At 49.1% G+C, this 18,851-nt stretch overlaps 1 protein-coding gene across 3 annotated transcripts in view; it reads left to right on the forward strand.

Moving 5' to 3' along the window:
* The window catches only part of MOSPD2 (motile sperm domain containing 2), a 29,816-nt gene extending 25,374 nt beyond the window's left edge, over positions 1-4,442 (forward strand). For all 3 annotated transcript variants that reach the window (XM_064152129.1, XM_064152130.1, XM_064152131.1), the window contains exons 13-15: positions 66-195; positions 1,784-1,886; positions 2,403-4,442. In XM_064152129.1, the coding sequence (XP_064008199.1) occupies positions 66-195; positions 1,784-1,886; positions 2,403-2,549 (380 nt within the window). In that variant the 3' untranslated portion in view covers positions 2,550-4,442. The remainder of the gene's footprint in view (positions 1-65; positions 196-1,783; positions 1,887-2,402) is intronic.
* The last annotated feature ends 14,409 nt before the right edge of the window (positions 4,443-18,851 follow it).

Consider the following 18,851-nt stretch of genomic DNA (forward strand, 5'->3'; position numbering starts at 1 on the left):
GCAAACAAACTGCTCCTCTGCAGCATTGTCACTTCTGCCTTGTTTTGTTTGCTTCTTGAGGACAGGCTTTGCAGCTTCTCTGCAGGATCGTTTCCTCGTCATGGCAGCAGAAATGGACCAGTCTGCTGCAGCAGGAGTGCCAGAGCTGACGCAGTTTTGGAAAGAGGTTCCTAGGACCAAAGTGATGGAACATAGGTGAGCAGGGGTTTCTTCACTCATTGCCATCCAGCTGATTTGTAGCACTTGCATGGCATAAGTGAAGGATTCTCCAAACCCAGCTGGGTGCTTACTGCACGTTCTTCAGGTCTCCATTTTAACTGGTCAGAGATGGTGTTAATGCAGGAGATGTCCTGGTGTTCTCTACACGCTCTGCTGATGGAGAGTGAAGTGCAATGGAAGGGGATGGATGTGATGGCACATATGGATAGTAGATTTTTTTTTCTGTGCTCCACAACCTCCCTGGGCAACCTGTGCCAGTGTCTAACCACCCTCACTGCAAAGAACTTCTTTCTAACATTTAGATTCAATCTCCCCTCTGCCATTTCAAACCCATTTCTCCTCCTCCTGTCATTACCAGACCTTGTCAGTAATCCCTCCCCAGCCCTCCTGGAGCCCCCTTCAGATAATGGAAGGCCACTCCAAGGTCTTCTCCAAGCCTTCTCCAGGCTGCAGAGCCCCAGCTCTCTCAGCCTGTCCTCAGAGCAGAGCTGCTGCAGCCCCCTCAGCATCTTGGTGGCCCCCTCTGCACTGGCTCAAACAGTTCCATGTCCTGCTTGTGTTGGGGGCTCCAGAACTGCACTCAGGGCTCCAGGTGCGGTCTGAGGGGAGCAGAGTAAAAGGGCAGAATCCCCTCCCTTGCCCTGCTGGCCACACTGCTCTTGATTTTTGAAAACTGATGCCTGAGTCTTGCTCTATCTTTACATCAAATGCATATCTGCACTTTCCTAACAAAATCTGTGCCACATGAGTGCCCTTAAACTTCCTTTCAGAAGTGTTTTAAGCCTCAGCCTGAAACAATAGAGTGAAATTCATCACTTGCCAGGCATGCTGCGCACAGACTGCTGCTGGATACAAAACTGACCTGGTTTTTTTATTACACCTAGATTAAAAGTAGTGGGGAATAGGATTATCTTTTGTACCTGTGTGCAAGTACCTGATCTGAGGAGTCTGCCTAGGTTTTATTACGTCTGTTTATCTCTTTTTTGTTCTGTCTCTTCAGAAGTCTTTTGTGTTTCTCTTCCCAAAACAAAAATGATGTCATAGCTTCAATTTAACTATTTCTTTTGCAAATAAATCCACTCTGACACTTAAATGCATTGTAAAGGAGCTTCTGCTGTGTTTGTAATTTATGGAGGATTCCACTACCTTAAACCGTGGTTGGAAATTCTGATCCTGTGTTTTCAAGTGGAACGGGCAGACATTATGAAAAGTATTGTGGTTGAGGGTTAGAGTGCAAGGAAAACCTTCAGATTGTGTTGTTCAATAAATTGTTGCATCCCCAGTGGCATTTGGCTGGCTGGTAGAGGATGCACTGAGTTCTGAGTCTGACATGATGGAGATCTGTTCTAAGTGAGCATGCAGGTAGTTCTGCAGCAAAAGCTGTCAGAGTGGAATGGGTGGGCTTGAGGAAGCCTTTTCAGACTGACTGCAGGAGTCATTTGGATCATTAATCAAAACAGATAAGAAAGTGCCTCTAATAACTATTAGATGGACTAGTTGCTATTAATTATACAACGTTACATTGAACTGATGATTTTTGGTGCTTGTTCTTCCTTTTCCACAGGCTTAGGTGTCACGTGGTTGAAAGTAGTAAGCCTTCTTCTCTGACATTCAAGGAGAGCACATTTAATATTCCAGCCAAACCCAATGAAGATTTACACATGCAGGTAAGAGTGCTGGGGTTGGAACACAGTTACAGAAGGTGACAGAGACAAGAAGAACACGTATGAAAGCCCCCTGGTGCTTTGTACTTTTGCCCATTTATAAAGCTGAGCAGTTGAAAGCAGCTGAAGCCGTGGCTCTGGTTCGATCCCTTTGTGGAGCAGCAGTGGTTTAATAAAACACTGCTCTGAGTGCAGCTTGCTTATTCCTCCTGCGTATGCTACACGTCTGGGCTGTCACTGAGCCACACTGGTATCTCTTGCTTCCTGGTGTGAAGAAGTCGCCTGCTTGCTGTGAGCAGTGTGGGCTGTTGCATAACTGAAGAGCCGAAGCCCTTTTAATGGAGCGGGGTCCTGAAGCGTGTGGTGGTAGGAGAGGTATTGCCAAGAGACATGTTGGGGTTCCTCCTCTTTCTTCTGCAGTCTGTTGTTGTTCTTGTTTTTCGTGTGCTTATTGGCTGAGCAGCTCTAACTCAGCAAGTACTTCAGCAACTGGTTTAATGAAACCATTTCTCTTTTCAGATAACTCATTTGCTGCAGATTAACAAAAGACTTCAGGAGCAGATTGACCGCTGCCTCTGGTTCCAGCAGCTGTCACTTGTGCTGTCATTGCTGTCAGTTACTGTTGTTGCCTTCTGCTTCTACCTGGCCTATGTCCAGAGAAGCTAAAAAGAGCTGCTGTGCACTGGATGTGCTGCCTGCCATGGTTGGTTAGAGCGGGAAAGATTGCAGTGCTCTGCTGGGAATCTGGAGCTGCCCAGGTGAGAGTGACTGCCCAAGACGAGAACAAGGACGCGCTTTGCTGAAACCAAACATGAAGCAATGAGTGACCTGCAAGGGAAGCTGCTGAGGGGTGACACCTGGAGCAGGGCACGAGGAAGATGGTAAAGCTAGGATGCATTTTCACTGTACGACTCAACAGATGGGAGGAGGAAACCAAATGCCACAGAACTTACAACCACTTAGGTCTTTTCCCTCTAATCAACCGCTTTAAACACAGTATTTAACTGCATCTCAGCCTGTTCCTCCCTGCACTCTGAATTGTTCTGGTAGAGGTGCAAGCAGTCAGCTTTGTGTATTCCAAAGGTTAACCTGTTCAGACAGGGAAATTTACAGAGATTCTCTAGTACAGGCAGATATTAATTATATTTTGTACCTAATTACACACACCCCCATAGAAAGGAAGATGCTTGTTGTTGGTAAGTTTGGTACTTCAGGCTCACTGCTGTGCTTTCATTGTTTCAGTTCTTTCTCTTTGTGCTTTTGCTGTATGCAAAGTTCCTGTAAATACTTCCTGCCAACTACCCTACAGCCATGGGGACCAGGAAGATAGCCCTGTCTGATTCCAAAGGTACTAATGAGGTAGTAGTGAGCAGACCCGGCTTTACCTGCTGTGCTTTGCAGCTTTGTTGGGAGCAGCTTGCAGTCAAGTTGCAGAAGGAGTGTGACAGTTGAGGTGTGATGAGCTGTTGCTGGCTCCTGGAAAGGCTGCTCAGTAGTCAGTGTATGAACAACTTCTGGGATGTGCAATATGCTTAAACTCACAAGGAATTTACTCCAACAGCAGAAGTCAGGAGGATTAGCCATGGCTGATTGCAGCATGGGAGTGCTGTGTCTGCTGTCTCAGAAACCTGAGGAAGTGCTATGTGAAGCTAAGGAGAGTTCCTTGTACTCACTGCTGTAAATGTGTGCATTAGACTGATGGACACTTCAAAGGAGGCTGATGGCATCTTTCATACACTGAATTTTTCACTCCTAATGAGGTCTAAAACTTTAAAATAATTTCTCTACTGGGATTATTTTTTGCTACAAATGGGCTCTGCCATAGATTATCTTGTTTTGTCTGCTGACTTCCAGAGATGAGATTGCTGATGAAGCCTTAGGCCATACTGTGCTGCTGTCTTTGCTCATAGTGTCTTTGCAATCATTCCTAGGAATCAGAAGGGCAGATTAAAAAGCACCACTAAACAGGTGTACTCCTAAGGCAGCACTATGGTAACTGCAACAATTCCCTTGTCATAGGCAAGGCTGCAGGAGACTTTGGTACACACTCCTCTGGCCTTTAACAGCTTACACAAGGTTTTGCCACAGCCAGTTGTTGCTTAACTCTTCAGTAATCTCATTTCTGTTCCCATTGCTTCTTAGTGTTTTGTTTTCTTCACGAGCTGACTGCATCTGTTGCTCACTGCTTGCTACGAAACTGCTGTTTAGGTTATGGTCAGCTGCATGCAACTCCAGTGTTTCGCTCCCTGCAAAACGAGTTGTTGCCTGGCTGAGGAAGGTAACAAAATGGTTTGTAACCTCAGAGTGGTGGTGACCATGCCATTGAAATGCCCATTCCTTCATCTGAGTGGATTCAATTGCACTTTACTGTCAAAATGCAAGAAATCTATTCTTAGAGTCTCTGCCAATGGAACATTTGGATGTGTTGGTGCTTTGGGATATTTGCAGTATTTTGTTACTGATGGCATTTCCTTCATACGGTGCAGCAGGTGGACACCTTTTCTATTTTAATACCTTCTAGAGAAAGACAGTTGCAAAATAAACATGAGGAAATACTTAGTCCTGAGTGGTTCTTTAAAAACAGTTTCTTCCCCTCAAGGGTTGGGTCTCACTACTCCGCAGGTCATTAACAGGAGGCAGGGGCAAGGGGTAATGACTTCTGGTCTGTTGTACCATGGAAGCTGTTGTGGCACTTGCAGAACATGGAGTAGGTGGTCAGGAGTTCTGGGAGTGCCTGACATAACATCATGGCTCTGCTAATGGCTGGTGAATATTGCCATGGCACACTGGCAGTGGCTAATCCATCACACTACCACTACTGACCTCGGATGGACACATCACACCAGGGATGGGAAAATCCACCTCAGTGTGCAGGGGGCAAGAGGAGTTCTTGGGGATCTCCGCTGCCTCCAGTGCTGGGTAACAGTGACTTAGGCAGTGGCATCAAGTGTACCCTCAGCAAGTTTGCTGATGACACCAAGCTGTGTGGTGCACTGGATTCACTGGAGTTCCAAGCTCTCTTATTTCCTCAGAGGTCCAGCAGCATTCAGAAGTACTTTGAATTACGTCTATTGTAATCATAATTCTGTATTATGAAAATTAACACTTACTTGTCTTCTATCATAAAGATTAACTAGAATGAACTAATCAGAACAAGAGAAATCTAAATGAAAAGCCTCTCTAAAATATGCTTTAGTCAAACTTAATGTCCCGAATAGATGAAATACAGTTAACTCCCCATTATTCAGGACAATGATAGACAGAGACATCTCGGATAATGATTTGTAATAATTGTAATAATCTGGCAGGGATCCAGACTTGGGGGTGCTGGGTGCTGGAGCAAGCAGTGCCCTCATGCAGCCCAGAGGGCAGCTGTGTGCTGACTTGCAGCCAGAGGAGTGTGGGCAACAGGGCAAGAGAGGGGATTGTGTCCCTTGACCTCACCTCCAGTCCTGCCTCCAGTGCTGCTGTCCCCAGCAGAAGAAGGACACAGAGCTGCTGGAGTGAGTCCAGAGGCCACAAAGATGCTGCCAGGGCTGGAGCAGCTCTGCTGTGAGCACAGGCTGAGGGAGCTGGGGGGTGCAGCCGGGAAAAGAGGAGGCTCCAGGGGCAGCTCAGAGCTGCTGCCAAGAGCTGAGGGCATCCTGCAGGAAGGCTGCAGAGGGACTTGTGCTGAGGGGGGCTGCAGGCAAGCCAAGGGCAATGGTTTGGAGCTGAGGCAGAGCAGGGGGAGAGTGGAGCTGAGCAAGAAGCTGTTGAGTGTGAGGGTGCTGAGAGCCTGGCCCAGGCTGCCCAGGGAGGCTGTGGCTGCCTCCTTGCTGGGGGTGTTCTGGGCCAGGCTGGAGGAGGCCCTGAGCAGCTGAGTGTGGCTGAGAGTTGTCCCTGGGCATGGTGGGGAGATTGGAGGAGATGAGCTCTGAGCTCCCTTCCAGCCGGAGCCAGTCTGTGATGCCCTTGCACTCACACCAATCTCATGATGATGTGGCGTGGTCTGTCAGCACAAATCAGGGATTTCTGGCTGTGGATAAGAGCTGTTCACAGTTTCTAGCAATCGTGACGTCACTGGGTGCAGAGCTGTTGGTGCTGCAGTGAGACCCCAAAGTCTACAGCTATTGTGTCCCCTTGGCTCAACACTGCCCACAGATATGAAACACAGAGAAAATCTCTCAGAAGCTTGGCAATAGTATTTTTGGAGCTAAGTGAGGCAGATGAGATTTGCACTGATAGGGTACTCAGTGTCACTGGCAGAAACCACTCAGTTGCTCCACTGCAAAGGTTTTGGACCCTGAACTAAGCGGTACTGGTGCAGTACCCTAGCAAGTGTCACAGATACTTTAAACGCTGCTTCCTGCTGTATCAACAAAGCCTGTGTGAAAGCATCTTCATTTCAGAGAGGCTGACAAGCTGGGGGAGAGAGGGAGTGCTCCTTTGCAAGGCTTGTTGACTGGCAAAGGAAGAAGCCCCCAGACAGTCTAGAGATGAAGGCAAGCAGAGCTGCTGCCTGTGAGAGAGGCAGAGCATGCTGCAGGCTGCTGGAGGATGAAGCAGCTAAGCAAGCTGGCTTCCTGCCCAGGTTATTTATTTCTTGCTCTATGAGCTCAGTATGAATCTCCAGGGGTAAGGCTGCCTTCTGCTGAGCTGTGTAAGGTATTTTCTCATGAAAAACATGAAGCAATATAAACCTTTTTTTTTTTGTTTTTTTTTTTTTTTACAGCAGGAGGCATAAAGTGTAGGAAATGAAATTTCTTCTCCAATTCTTGTAAATTCAGGCTAGAAGACTGAGGCAGCAAAGAGGAGTTTGTGTTCACTGCCTCAGCCTTGGATGCTATCAAGGGCAGGGTGCCAGGTTGGAGGGACCATCCATCTGACACATCCAGCTGTATGCCTGGTCACTTCTTCTGCACCTCTGCTTCTCTGTTTGCACAAGTCCTTTGCTTCTACCCCAAATGCATAAATGTCAGGGATTCCTGGCATTGCCTTTTAGCAGAGAAAGACAAACTGGGAACTGCCAGGCTCTCTGTATGTGCTTGTGCCATGACACCTTTCTCCAGTTCTGCTGCTATTATTTGAGGGAAGCACCCCAATCCCTTTCCAAGAGACTCATAACTGAGAGTCATGTTGGCTTGCTGTTGGCTCAGAGGTGCAGGGATATGCACAGTGCACCAGACACAAAACATGACCTTTGCCTGCTGCTCTCCAGCATAAACCAGCCTCTTCCCAGGCAGCTGCAGAGCTTGTAGAGCAGCTCAGAAACATGTCACCAGCCCTGACAGGTTTGCACCATCTGTGCCCAGTGTTTTCCCTGGGAGCCTCTGCTGAGGCTGGTGGGAACAAGTTCCTTAAGCATTTGAATTGCTGCAGGGTGGCAATGATGATGTGGGACCCAGCAGGGAGGGAAAGAGAGAAGCAGGATTGCAATGGACATGCTGCCAGACTGGCATAAAGCAACAGTCTGACCAGCCCACCCTCCATCCCCCCATCCTTCTATCCTTCCATCCATCCCTCCATCCCTCCACATGTTTCTTCCCCATTCTCCCACCTGACACTATATCTACACTCAGGTGTGCAGGAGCCCTGATGTGCTTTGCCCTTGGGACTGGACATGTTAATGTCACCTCCTTGTGCAATCAACAGCTGAATGCCTCTGAGACCAAGAGAGCAGAAGGTGCCAGGCCAAGTGCAGCTGTCACTGTGTCACCCTGGCCAGCATGTGCAGGTGCTGGGCTGGTAGTCCCAGTTCCAGGCAATGAGAGTGTAGCAGCAGCACTGTACTGAGGGTCAGACCTGGTAAAATCCACCCTGACAGCTGGGACCACAGCTTCAGTCCTTTGGCCCCTGCCCTTTGCTCTCTCTACAAAAAATACAAGCACGGCACTAACAAGAAGTCTGTCCTGGTGATGCAGAGGGTTACAGTGACAGCCAAGTCAGATGTGCAGGTCTTTGGTTAAACTGTTACAGAGATCAGTGGTGGCAGCTGCCACTGAAACACAGCAGGCAGCCAAGTTGCTTCCTCGCTCTGTAGCAGAGGGGGAGAGTGATGAGCTGTGATCCGTGGACTCAGTATGAGCAATCAATCCACTAACCCCAGCCTGTCTCCCTCAACCCCTTCCTCTCTTCTCTGTATAGACAGAAGAAAACGGAGTTCCTTCACACTGCTGCAGGCTTTGCTGCCTTGCCACAGGCAAGCTTGCTGCCCACTGTGTAGCTTGCTCCTCTCAGAGCAAGGCAGGTGAGAGACCACGAGACAGGAGTCAGAATCCAGTGAGCAGTGGAAAAGAGCACAGTAAGTTCTCATCTTGAGCTAGAAAGCAAATTTGGGTAAATGAGTCACCCTGGTACATAGAGATGAGCAGAGATGCTGTGGGTGGAGGGAGGTGTGTGTGTCCCAAAGGAGGACTCAAAGCCAGCTGTGTGGATTCCAGGGCAAGAGAAAGGACCAGCTGAAGAAAGGCTGAGCCGCAGAAGCTCTCCACATTAGTATGTGCTCCAAGGGCTTCTGAGCAGCTCTCCCTGATCTGGTCTTGTTTGGGAGACGTTCAGATTCCGTCATTTCAGTAGCGCAGCTGTGACACTTTGATGAGATGATTTCTTCCCAGCTGCATGAGTTCATTTATAATTCAAGTTTTCATCAATGTGAAGCACATGCCAGGTCTGTACAGATTTAATAACGGTGGATAAAGATGAAGAGCCTGAGAAAAGGCAGTGCTGCAGTTCTGGGGGCTGTGGTCTCTGACAACTTGACATCGTTATTTGCAGAGCCATGCAGGCTGAAGACACTTGGAAGCTGCAGTTACCTGACAGAACCAGACACAGGTGACTCTAAGCAGCAGCTGCAAGCACACAAACCCAGCCAAGCAGAGCAGCCTGGCCACCTGTTTTTTATAGCTCAGGAGTAATGACACATTTAGCAGCTCGTTAGACAAGGACTACAAGAGGCACATTTACATCCTCACTTTCTTACTCCAGGATGGTTTTCTGTTCTCTTGTTAAACTGCATGGGAGAGTCCGAGCTAAGCAGCTGGCCCACTGCTTGCTGCAAACACCACTGCTCCTTCCACACGGTCCTGCAGGGAGTGGAAGTCACAGCAACCCTGCTTGAAGGCTACCAAGCCAGTCTGATTTTGCATGCTCTAGAAGTACCCAGATAGCCACCTCAGAGATGCCTGCTGGGCTGTTCTGGTCACCTGAGGCCAGCATTCGGTGTGGTGCTAAATACAACAACCCGGAACACAAGTCCAGACAGAGATTAACCCAGCAGGTGTTGCCTGCCTGCATGTGGACCAGTGGAGTTACTGTTTTATAGACCTCAGACCTAAAGACAGGTTGATAAGCACACCCAGAGTATCAGTGCTTGTGGCCAGCAACAGGGCATGAGAGAGCTGACAAGACCTAGGAAGCTGCCAGAGGCCAGGCATGGGGTTACAGGACCCCCAGCTTGCTGCAGAGCGTCTGAGTGTGAATTGCTTTTCCCAAGCCCTTGCTGCTGGGCAGAGGGTGGGTCAGCATTCATGATGCAATATGCAGGCACCCATGGGAAGGTCTCTGGACAGCTGGCCGTTGGGGCTAGCAGCACCCAGCCACGGTATGACACCCACCCTGCTGTGTGCCTACTGATTGAGAGCAGGACAGAGCAGGTGGGGACATCTCTCCTGTGCTGCTGTCTGTGGATGGTATTCATGTGGCCTCCTGACTTTCCCCTAGCAAAGCTCCCAAGGTACTTACAGGAGCCCTTCCCAATCCAAAGGGAATTGCCTTCATACAGTATGGGAGAGGATGTCCCACATCCTCCCTCTCTCTTTCCTGTGCATACTCAAAGGCTTTGTCTGATGAGATTCCATTATCCCTCTTCTCCCCTAAGGCATTTGTGATTCCATGGGAATACTCTCATCAGATCAGTATAGCAGAGTGTCTCAGTTCTAATTTGAATTTCCCAGAGACTCGAATATAGTTAATAGAACCAATAACAATTTATAGGAAAGCCTGCCCAGCAAACGTTAAACATTGCTAGGTAACAGCAAAGATCTGGCAAGGGCCAAGGAAGCCATTCCTAAAGAAAAGCATCCTCACCTTCCTGGGCTTCCACCTGAACAGCCACGGGCGATGGCTTTCTTTTGAGCCAGGCTTCAGGAGAGCTCCTTAGCAGTGCTTTAAAATCTGTGTCTCTTCAGTGAAGCTTTGCTTGCTGCAAAAACAAAAGTCCTGCCTCACAGCACTTTGTGGTGGAGTTAGTGACTGCTCACTGTACCTTTGTGCTGATTTTATTTTCCGTGTACAATCCCATCGGTGTGGAAGGTAAGCTGCAGCATTATCAGTGTAGTCATTAATTCCATGCCGTGAAGTGGGGATTTACTAGCAAACACCGAGCATGAACTGAGCACAGAAGGGTTGTTTTCTCCTTGGTGCTGGACTGCCACCCTCTCCTCAGGGTTGAATCCAGCTTCAGAGTGAGATGTAGAGCCTGGCTGTAGCCAGCAGGATTCTCTGGGAGGTGGCCTGAGGCAGGGAAGGAGCCACAAGCAGTGGGCTAAGCGACCTGGGATGAAGCAAGTTTAACTGCAAAACATTTGTACTAATTATCTGAGCAAAGCAAAGTGGAGCAGCTGGGGCAGCAGGAGCTGAGGCCAGAGCCACCTCCCGCATGCCCAGCTGGGTCGAGACAGAGATAGGCCTTGCAGAGGCACCTCTCAGAGCAGCCATCAGTAAAATTAGTCCCCTGTGGGTCTGGATAGGGCTTTCACTGATGGTTCTCTGGATTTAACACTCAGTTTTTTAGAGTGAAAATGAAACGGGGAGCGTGTTAAATGGCTCCAAATTTAGTTCTTATAGTAGAAAAGTCGGACTTGAAAGGAGCCATTAAAGGCACTGCTAAAAGCAGCTGCTGGGCTCAGTGTTGATGGGGAAAGGAGGAATGGAAATGTAAGGGGTGGGTTCATGTGGAGAGGGAAGCACCACAACATGACAACTGTCATGCGGTGAGGAGAAGAGGAGGCATCCCATTGCTGACTCTCAGAATGTGGCAGTTCCCTGCTGAAGAGTGCAGGCAAAGTGCATTTAATTTTCTGTTAAGAGCTGTTTGTCTCAGGCCCAAGAATGACACTCGTTTAAAAAGAAACAGAAAGCATTGGTGCAGAACACTACAGCTGTCAGCTCTAGAGAGCACGAGCTCTTGGCATTTGGACAATGACAGTGCACCAAGAAGATGCAGGCAAGAGATCCTCACGAGATCAGGCCAGGGGGCTGCAGCTCAGAACTTCTGCACCTATTGCTGTGAGACCTCGCTGAGGTTATTTCCTCTGTGCTCTGGCTCCCACCCTTGTCGGGTACAACCTCTGCCCCTGGACACTCTTCAGACCTTTTGCAAACTGATGGAAACATGCTAAGAACTCCTCTCTTTGAGGGCACAAGTCTGCAGGAGATGCTGGTGCCAGGCTTCTCACAGTTAGCAGAGCTGAGTGTTTGGTCTGGTCTGCCAGCACGGCCAAAAGAAAGGTTGTTGAGAGGTGTTGAGAGGTACTGAGGAGGGCCCCAAATTAATGGGGCACTACAGAGTTCCCTTCTCATGCCAGCAGGATCTACCTGCATCTCTGTAACACAGGGACAGAGGAGAAACATCTCCAAAATCCTTGTCAGCAGCTTGATGGTGAAAACACTGTGGTGAGCCCTTCCCCTGGCTTCTCCAGGCAGAAGGACTGGGCTGGCTTCTGCTTTACCAACTGCTTGGGCATTTGGGCATTGCTGACTTTCAGACTGACAAGCTTGAAGCTGAGATGTAATCAAAAGCTGAACTCTGTTCTCCATGCATAAGGACAGCTGGTAGGTAGCAAAGAGGATGAGGGGCAATGGTTTGAAACCAGATGCTTCTTAAACTGTGAGGCCCTGCACTCCACACAGCACTCAAGGTGAGGCCACAGCAACACTGAACACATCAGACTCATCACCTCTGCTGACTTGCAGAGGTTTGACCCCCTCTACCCCAGGGTGTGATCTGCCTTCTTGGCAGTAAAGCAGTAAAGGACTTGAGATGAGCCTACAGATGTGACATCTGTTGTCCCAGAGCAGAAGAGGAGGCAGGAACAGTGTCTAAGAGAGGGACACTTGCAGACCCTTGTGTCAAGGTCCAGAGAACACAGATTAAGAGTATCTCTATCCCGAGGAGCAAGATCTGTTTGTATGGATTTCCATGTTGTGAAATTAAGGTGCAAACGAGACCATATATCACCACAAAACTATTTATTAAAGGATAAGGTTGGACAAAACAGAGGGAGAGAGGGGGAAGGGGGGGGAGGGAGGGATAAAGAGAATGACAGAGAGAGGAGAGGAGAGGAGAGGAGAGGAGAGGAGAGGAGAGGAGAGGAGAGGAGAGGAGAGGAGAGGAGAGGAGAGGAGAGGAGAGGAGAGGAGAGGAGAGGAGAGGAGAGGAGAGGAGAGGAGAGGAGAGGAGAGGAGAGGAGAGGAGAGCTGTGATCACATTACCCTCAGCGGCAGATGGAGGGGAGGGAGCGAGAGAGGGAGAGAGACAGAGAGAGACAGAGAGAGACAGAGACAGAGACAGAGACAGAGACAGAGACAGAGACAGAGAGAGAGACAGAGAGAGACGGGTGCGCGGTCCAGGGGTGATCTTCTGTGGAGTTCGTCAGGGGTCCTTCGGGTGCTGTGCAGCTCTGGTGGTCTGGTGGTGGTCCGCCCTCGGTGGTCCGTCGGAGGTGCCACCGGTGGTCTGCTGGGAGTGCCCCCTTTTTGCAGGCATCCTCCTGCCTTTTACACAGCTCTCTGCTCAGTGTCCAGCTGCAGCTCCCCCGAACTCTCCCTGTGTGTCCTCATGCATTCGCAGGGGTCCGGCGCCACCGGGGGGAGGGCCTCCGCCCCCTCCCTGGCTGCACCTGTCCATAGCCTGGACACACACAAACCTTTTCCCTTGGGGGTAGCTGCGATAAGATGTAGCCCCGCTGGGCATTCCAGCCAGGCTGAGCTCCAGGAGTTTGGAAGGCGCTGTCTGTTGATTTGCATCCCTGAGCTTTAGGCCAAGCACCTCGGAAGTTAACAAAGACAATCTTTATCTTTGTTGATTAGGGGGAGACGAAGCAACCTTTATCTTCGCTGATGAAAGAGAGAGAGGGTTTAGACTCTCACGCCTTGAAACCCGGGGGGCTGTAGATACTTGCTGCCTCTGACCGCCTTGCCCCACAGGTCCCTGGTTCCTGGACTCCAGTCCAGCCCTGTCCGTGGTTCCTGGACTCGAGTCCTGCTTACTGCATGAGCCTGAACATCAGTCCCTGCCGCCTTTCATGGTGTGCACAGAGAAGCTGTTTCAGTGTCTCTGTAATGCCAGCCCAAAGGGCAGGCTCCTAGTGGGCGGATAGAGGCACGCACCAGCACCACCCTTTGAGCGCCGATGATGGTGCAGAAGGCTCACGGCTCAGACTTTGACCCTCCATTCATCAGCTACAGCATGAAAAATTACTTCACCCCACCTTTGTATTTTTAATACCCCTGGTGACCTGTTGCTTGGAGATATTCACTGCTCTCCCTCTGGATGGATCTCTTTGCTGACGTTCAGTCAGTCTCTGACAGTTCTGTAAATCAAGGAGCTGTGGTCATCATCGTTACCAGAGAGCGATAATTGTGACAGGATTGAAAGATGACAAAGGAGCAGGCTAATCTGTGCTGCTCCAGAATCATTTAGCTCACAAGCCCTAAAGAACATCACAACTGGAAGTGAAACCTCCCTGCAGCAGACACGGGGCACAAGGTGCAGAGCAAAGGTTGCAACCCACGCTTGCTGCAGCCATGCAGTTTCTTGAGAAGACAGAATGGAAACTGGTTTATGATGGGATTCCTTCTACGACAGTTTTGACTACAGCTGGTGAGGTGCCTGCACGGCTCCCAAGGCAGGCACTCGGCTCCGTTAATGGCAAAGGAGTGCTGGATGGCTGGGAGGGCACTGTCCCTCCCCTCACAGCTGAGCATGAAGAAAGCAGCATCACTTCCTTATGTTGTTATTGTTGTGGTAGGCCTGATAGGCCCAAATAGGCTTATCCATGTCCTGCCTTGCCTAGGCATGCTTTTCTGCTCCACCAGAGAGGCAAGCGTGGGAAATGGACACAAAAGAACCTGAAGCCACTGAGTCTGGGCTGCCCAGGGTCCTGTGGTGTAGGGTACACACACTTAGCTTGTGCCTGCCTAGTGTAAGGCCTGTGCCTTTCCCAAATTAGGGGAAAGCAAGCCTGTGGCTTTGCCTAATATGGTCTGGTTTGGCTGACTGCCATCCTGATTGGCTATGCTTGTGTCCAAAGGGCAATTCATCTCGGCCCACACTGATAAAAGGAGATGTGCAGGTGAACAATGTGCTTTTGCTTCCCTGCTCTTTGCCTGCTCTCTCTGCTGTGGCCAGCCCTGCTGCTATTGCACACTGCCTTATTACTTGCCTGGTAAACTCCACTGCTGCCAGTTACCGGAGCAGACCCTGGATGCCTGCAGCCTGTGCGGTCAGCGTGGCTGCACATCTGCCTTCTGCACCTGAAGGCCCCGCTCAGAAGCCCTGCACATATACTCACTGATTGTCCAGAAGAAGCCAGCAGACAAGGTCAGAGATTGTCTGCGTCCTCTCCCCAGAAGATTCAAGTCTCAATGCCCAACAAGACAGAGTCCCCTGAAAGCATTTGGGCACTGTCTGGACTGTGGCCAGTCCCCACAAGGGTAATAATAATTATTTGTGAGTAAATGCTTCAATGCCTCTTTGTAGTTCTCTACTGCCTTCTGTCACAGAGCAGAAAGAGCTTGGGCCCAGCTACTGGGCAAGCGGCATTTGACCACAAGTGGCATTTGACCACAGGGATTAGTCTCTTCCAGTTCAATTAATGTTCATATATTTTGCTGGTTATTGCTGGATCTAGATATTATCCATGGAATGTTCCCATGACCGTGTAAGAACCAAAATATTATTAAAATTAGTGGTGGCAGAGTTCTGAATAGCAAAATTAATAAACAATATTAATTTCGGAAGAAATATCATCTCACATCAATTCATTTCCCCTCCCCAACAATTATGTAGCTAGGAATAAGAACATCAAATAACACATGGTAATGGAAACCAAACTTTGCTTCTTCCACATTTTAGCTGTCATGCAGTTCTGACTTTAGCCGTGAGGATCTGTCCATTCCCTAAGGAAAAAAAACAGGATTTGACAGCAGCAATAAAAGCTGCATTTCCCAATATTTTCTGCTCAAGATGCCTGACCTTAGACTTGTCAATAACTGCCTTAGGAACAGGATCAAGATTAGCTTCATTTTCCATCTCAACTTTGTTTTTTCCCCTAAGAAGTATTGTTTTCCCTTGGGTAGCTGACAGTCATCCTTGACATGGATTGTCAGGTTGATTTATACTAGCAGGATGAGAGGGAGAGTTTTCCCAAGCAGCTTGCTGTGGCATTTGTCACTGCCCTTTCACAGAATCACAGAATGATAGGGGCTGAAGGGACCTTGAAAATCATCTAGTCCAACCCCCCTGCCAGAGCAAGACCACCTATAGCAGATCACATGAGGGCATGTCTTGGTTCTAGTTTAAATTTCCAGTGACTCAGATAAATTTGATAGAACCAATAACAGTTTTTATAGAGTGCCCTTCCCTCTTCCTCCCTCCTTTCCCAAAAGAAAGGGATTAGATGGAGAAAGTAAGCACACCCAAATAAATGAATCTCACTCAATTTGTAAGTTAAAAAAAGAAAAGTTTGACTTAAAAAGGTATCCAAGGTAGGGAACTTACAAAAGGTACAGGGAAGGGAAAGCAAATGCAAAAGGCATAAATACAACCCGATTGTGGTGGTGATGGCCACGTGGCAAAACAAAGAGAAACCAGGAACAGGTTGGTGATGGTGGTAAGACCGAGGCAGGGAGCACAGAGAGATGCAGAGAGAGAGTGGAACAGGAATTCCCCCTGCTTCTATGGGGCAGGAAGGGGGAGTGAGCTAACCATCACCTGGTGGCATTCAGACCCAGCCTAGGGAGGGGTCAAGACCACCTAGGGTCAGGTTCAGGGTTACTCCCCCTGGAATATTAACCCTATACAGGGCACTATAGCTGCCCTTTTCCCCCTCCAAACTGAGAGCACCTGGGCTCTGTTGGAGGCTCCTCCCACCCCAGGTGTGACCACTTTGCCCTCCCTGCCCACTCCCCTTTTTAATCCCCCCAGGAAGGCAGCAGCCCCAGCTTGCCCAGCTGGGCAGAGGATCCTCCTCCTGGCATCACAGGTGAGTGCCCCTGGTGCACACTGGGTGACTGGTGGAGGGGATTCAAAGGCCGGGGGGCCTGGTGGCCCCCCGGTTCGGTAGGAAGAGCTTTGATGATCACTCCAACATAGAATCACAGAATTGCTGAGGCTGGAAGCAACCTCAAGGGTTATCTAGTTCCAAGCTCCCTGCCATGGGCAGGATCATTTCACACTAGATCAGGTTGCTCAAAGTTTGATCCAGCCTGACCTTAAAACTCTCCTTAGGCACCGAGAAGTCTGAATTGTGCTTACTGAACATGAATGTTCTTTAGCATTTCTCACCAAAGACAGAGAATGCCAGGAAGCTAACCTCAGGGACTGCAGGTATTTCTGACCCTCCCATTCACTGCAGTGGAAGGTTTTGGGTCCTATCTCCATATCCAAATCTTCACCCAAGTGTCCATGTAAGAGTGATTTGAGAAATGTTGAGGTATGGGCAACACCGACTCCTGCACGGGAAATATTCCCATTCCGAATGTGTCCCTGTTATGAACTGTTTATCAACCCAAGGCAGTTCTCCTGCCTTTACATTAATTTATTGCCTTGGGAGAACCACATTGCCTGAGTCCTCGATAATAATGCCCTCTGAGAGGGGTTGAAGAACTTCACCTAAGCCATTTCAGACTAATTTGGTGATTCAGAGCCTATACACAGGCACAGGCAGATGGAAGTGGAGAGTGCCTAAGCCAGGCTGCAGCCAGCCTGTGACTGGGTGACTAAAGGACAGCAGCTAGCATGGAAGCAAGCTGCTTTCTGCTAACTCATTACAGCAAGTGCAAGCACTGCTGATTCTTGCTCTGCAGCTGCATCAGCCACCATTAAGGACAGCAATTCTCCCATGAGTGCCATGCTTAGGCTCGACATGTAATGACTGATGCCGCTGTCTTGCAGGCAGCAGCTGAGCTGGTGTGCAGCAGTTGAAAACCACCACCAGCAGGAGAAGGCACCACAACTGCTCCGTGAAGGGCTTTGGTCTGAGGGAGCAGAGAGAGGCTGATGGGGTAGGGGGCGTACAGCTTGTGACGCCCAGCTTCCCTGAGGGAGGCACTCGCTTCCCTCAGGAAGACACCTATTCCCCTGAGCAAGCTGCACAGACACCTCCTTGGCACAGCATGGTGCCACCAAAACTCTCCTCGTGACCTGCTTAAACAAAAGCAAGCTGAGATCTGAATCTGCAGCCTGCCTTATCCTGAAGGAGCTCTTCCATCAGGAGCCAGAGGTGGTGAACCCTTGTGGGCTGAACAACTTTAAATACTCAGAACTCATTTTCTGGTTCTCCTTTTTCAAGACAAGCCCAGCTGCAGCCCCAGGCTGGCTGGGTGCTGTGCTGCTTCACTCCATTTCCCCATGTTCCCTTTGCAGCATCCCTCTCTGGTCTTGCCCAGCACTATTCTACTTTTTGTGAGAAGTCACCAAGGAAATAATGTTCTAGGTCCTTCACTCCTGAGTCCTGACCTAAATCCCACCAAGAGGAAGCAGCGTCCTCATGACTGGTACCAGCAGCACTAGTTTCAAATGAGCTGATAAAAACAGTAGTGCTGGGCTGGAATGAGAAGGCAGTCATAAATCATTGAAGGCTTCATGCCCAGAGTCTTTGAAACACTGCTAAAAGTGCAGCTGTGGTCATAGCTGAGCTAACCTTCTGCAGTTCAGCCCAAAAGTATTCCCAAAGCTCTCTCAGACTTGCTGGTCTAAGATCTCTCTGAAAACCTCAGTACTTTGAGGTTTACAATAAAGTCTTTGAGCACCCTGTGTAGAGATCTAATGAGTCTTTACACTGCAGCCAGAGTTATGATCTGAGGTAGGAAGGATAGAGTAGGTTGATTAACAATGTCCAACAGTGAGACCTAGAGGAGCTGTTATTTGGGATTATGACCTCTGCAGTCTGAGACACTCAGCACACACTAAGCCACCTTGGTTTTCAACTTCAGTTGTAATGAGCCCATTCCAAATACAGTGAATTCTGTAGGGCCCCTACCAACAATAAAACTGAATCTAATTTTTATTTCAACAACTGGAAATTTACAGCCATAGTGTGGTGGCTGCAACATCTGAGGAAGTGTTCCTACACCAGCTGACCTTGCTGTAATTTCTCCTTTTATCTCAGTGGTCCTCACAGCACAGTCCAGTGGCCTGTCAGACTCTGAGTATTACTCACCTCACTGTCACCAGCACCTAGCTTTGCCTCATGGTGTTTGCAATGAAGTTGCCTTTTCAGTCCCTTTGGTCTCAGAACTGAATCCTAGGTTGAAGTCACAAGCACATGAACCTTAATAACCACAAAATTCTTTGTAAAGCTTGATCTCTGAACAACTGAGAGTTACAGAACAATTGGAGTTGGAAGGGGCCTGTAAAAGTTTCCTAGTCCAGCTCCCCTGCAATGAGCAGAGACTCCTTCAACAGCATGGGTTGATTAAAGCCCTCGAATGTTTCTGAGGATTTAGGATATAGAGCCCATAAATAACCCTTCACCTTCTGTCTTTGTGATTGAAACTTCTCTCTCTACTCTCAGCTTTAAATGTAAAGCCAGGAGCCTGGTCTTGTATTAAACTACTGTAGCAGAGGCTTCTCTTCATGTCCCTGGGAAGCCCACTGCTGAACCTATGATTGCTGCACATGCTCTTCAACACATTCTCTGACCCGTCCTTTAGCGCCCCAGCGACTCACTGCCGTTAACACCATTTAATTCACCCACGCCAAAC

This window comes from Pogoniulus pusillus, chromosome 12 (assembly GCF_015220805.1).
Source record: "Pogoniulus pusillus isolate bPogPus1 chromosome 12, bPogPus1.pri, whole genome shotgun sequence".
In the NCBI taxonomy this organism is placed as follows: domain Eukaryota; kingdom Metazoa; phylum Chordata; class Aves; order Piciformes; family Lybiidae; genus Pogoniulus; species Pogoniulus pusillus.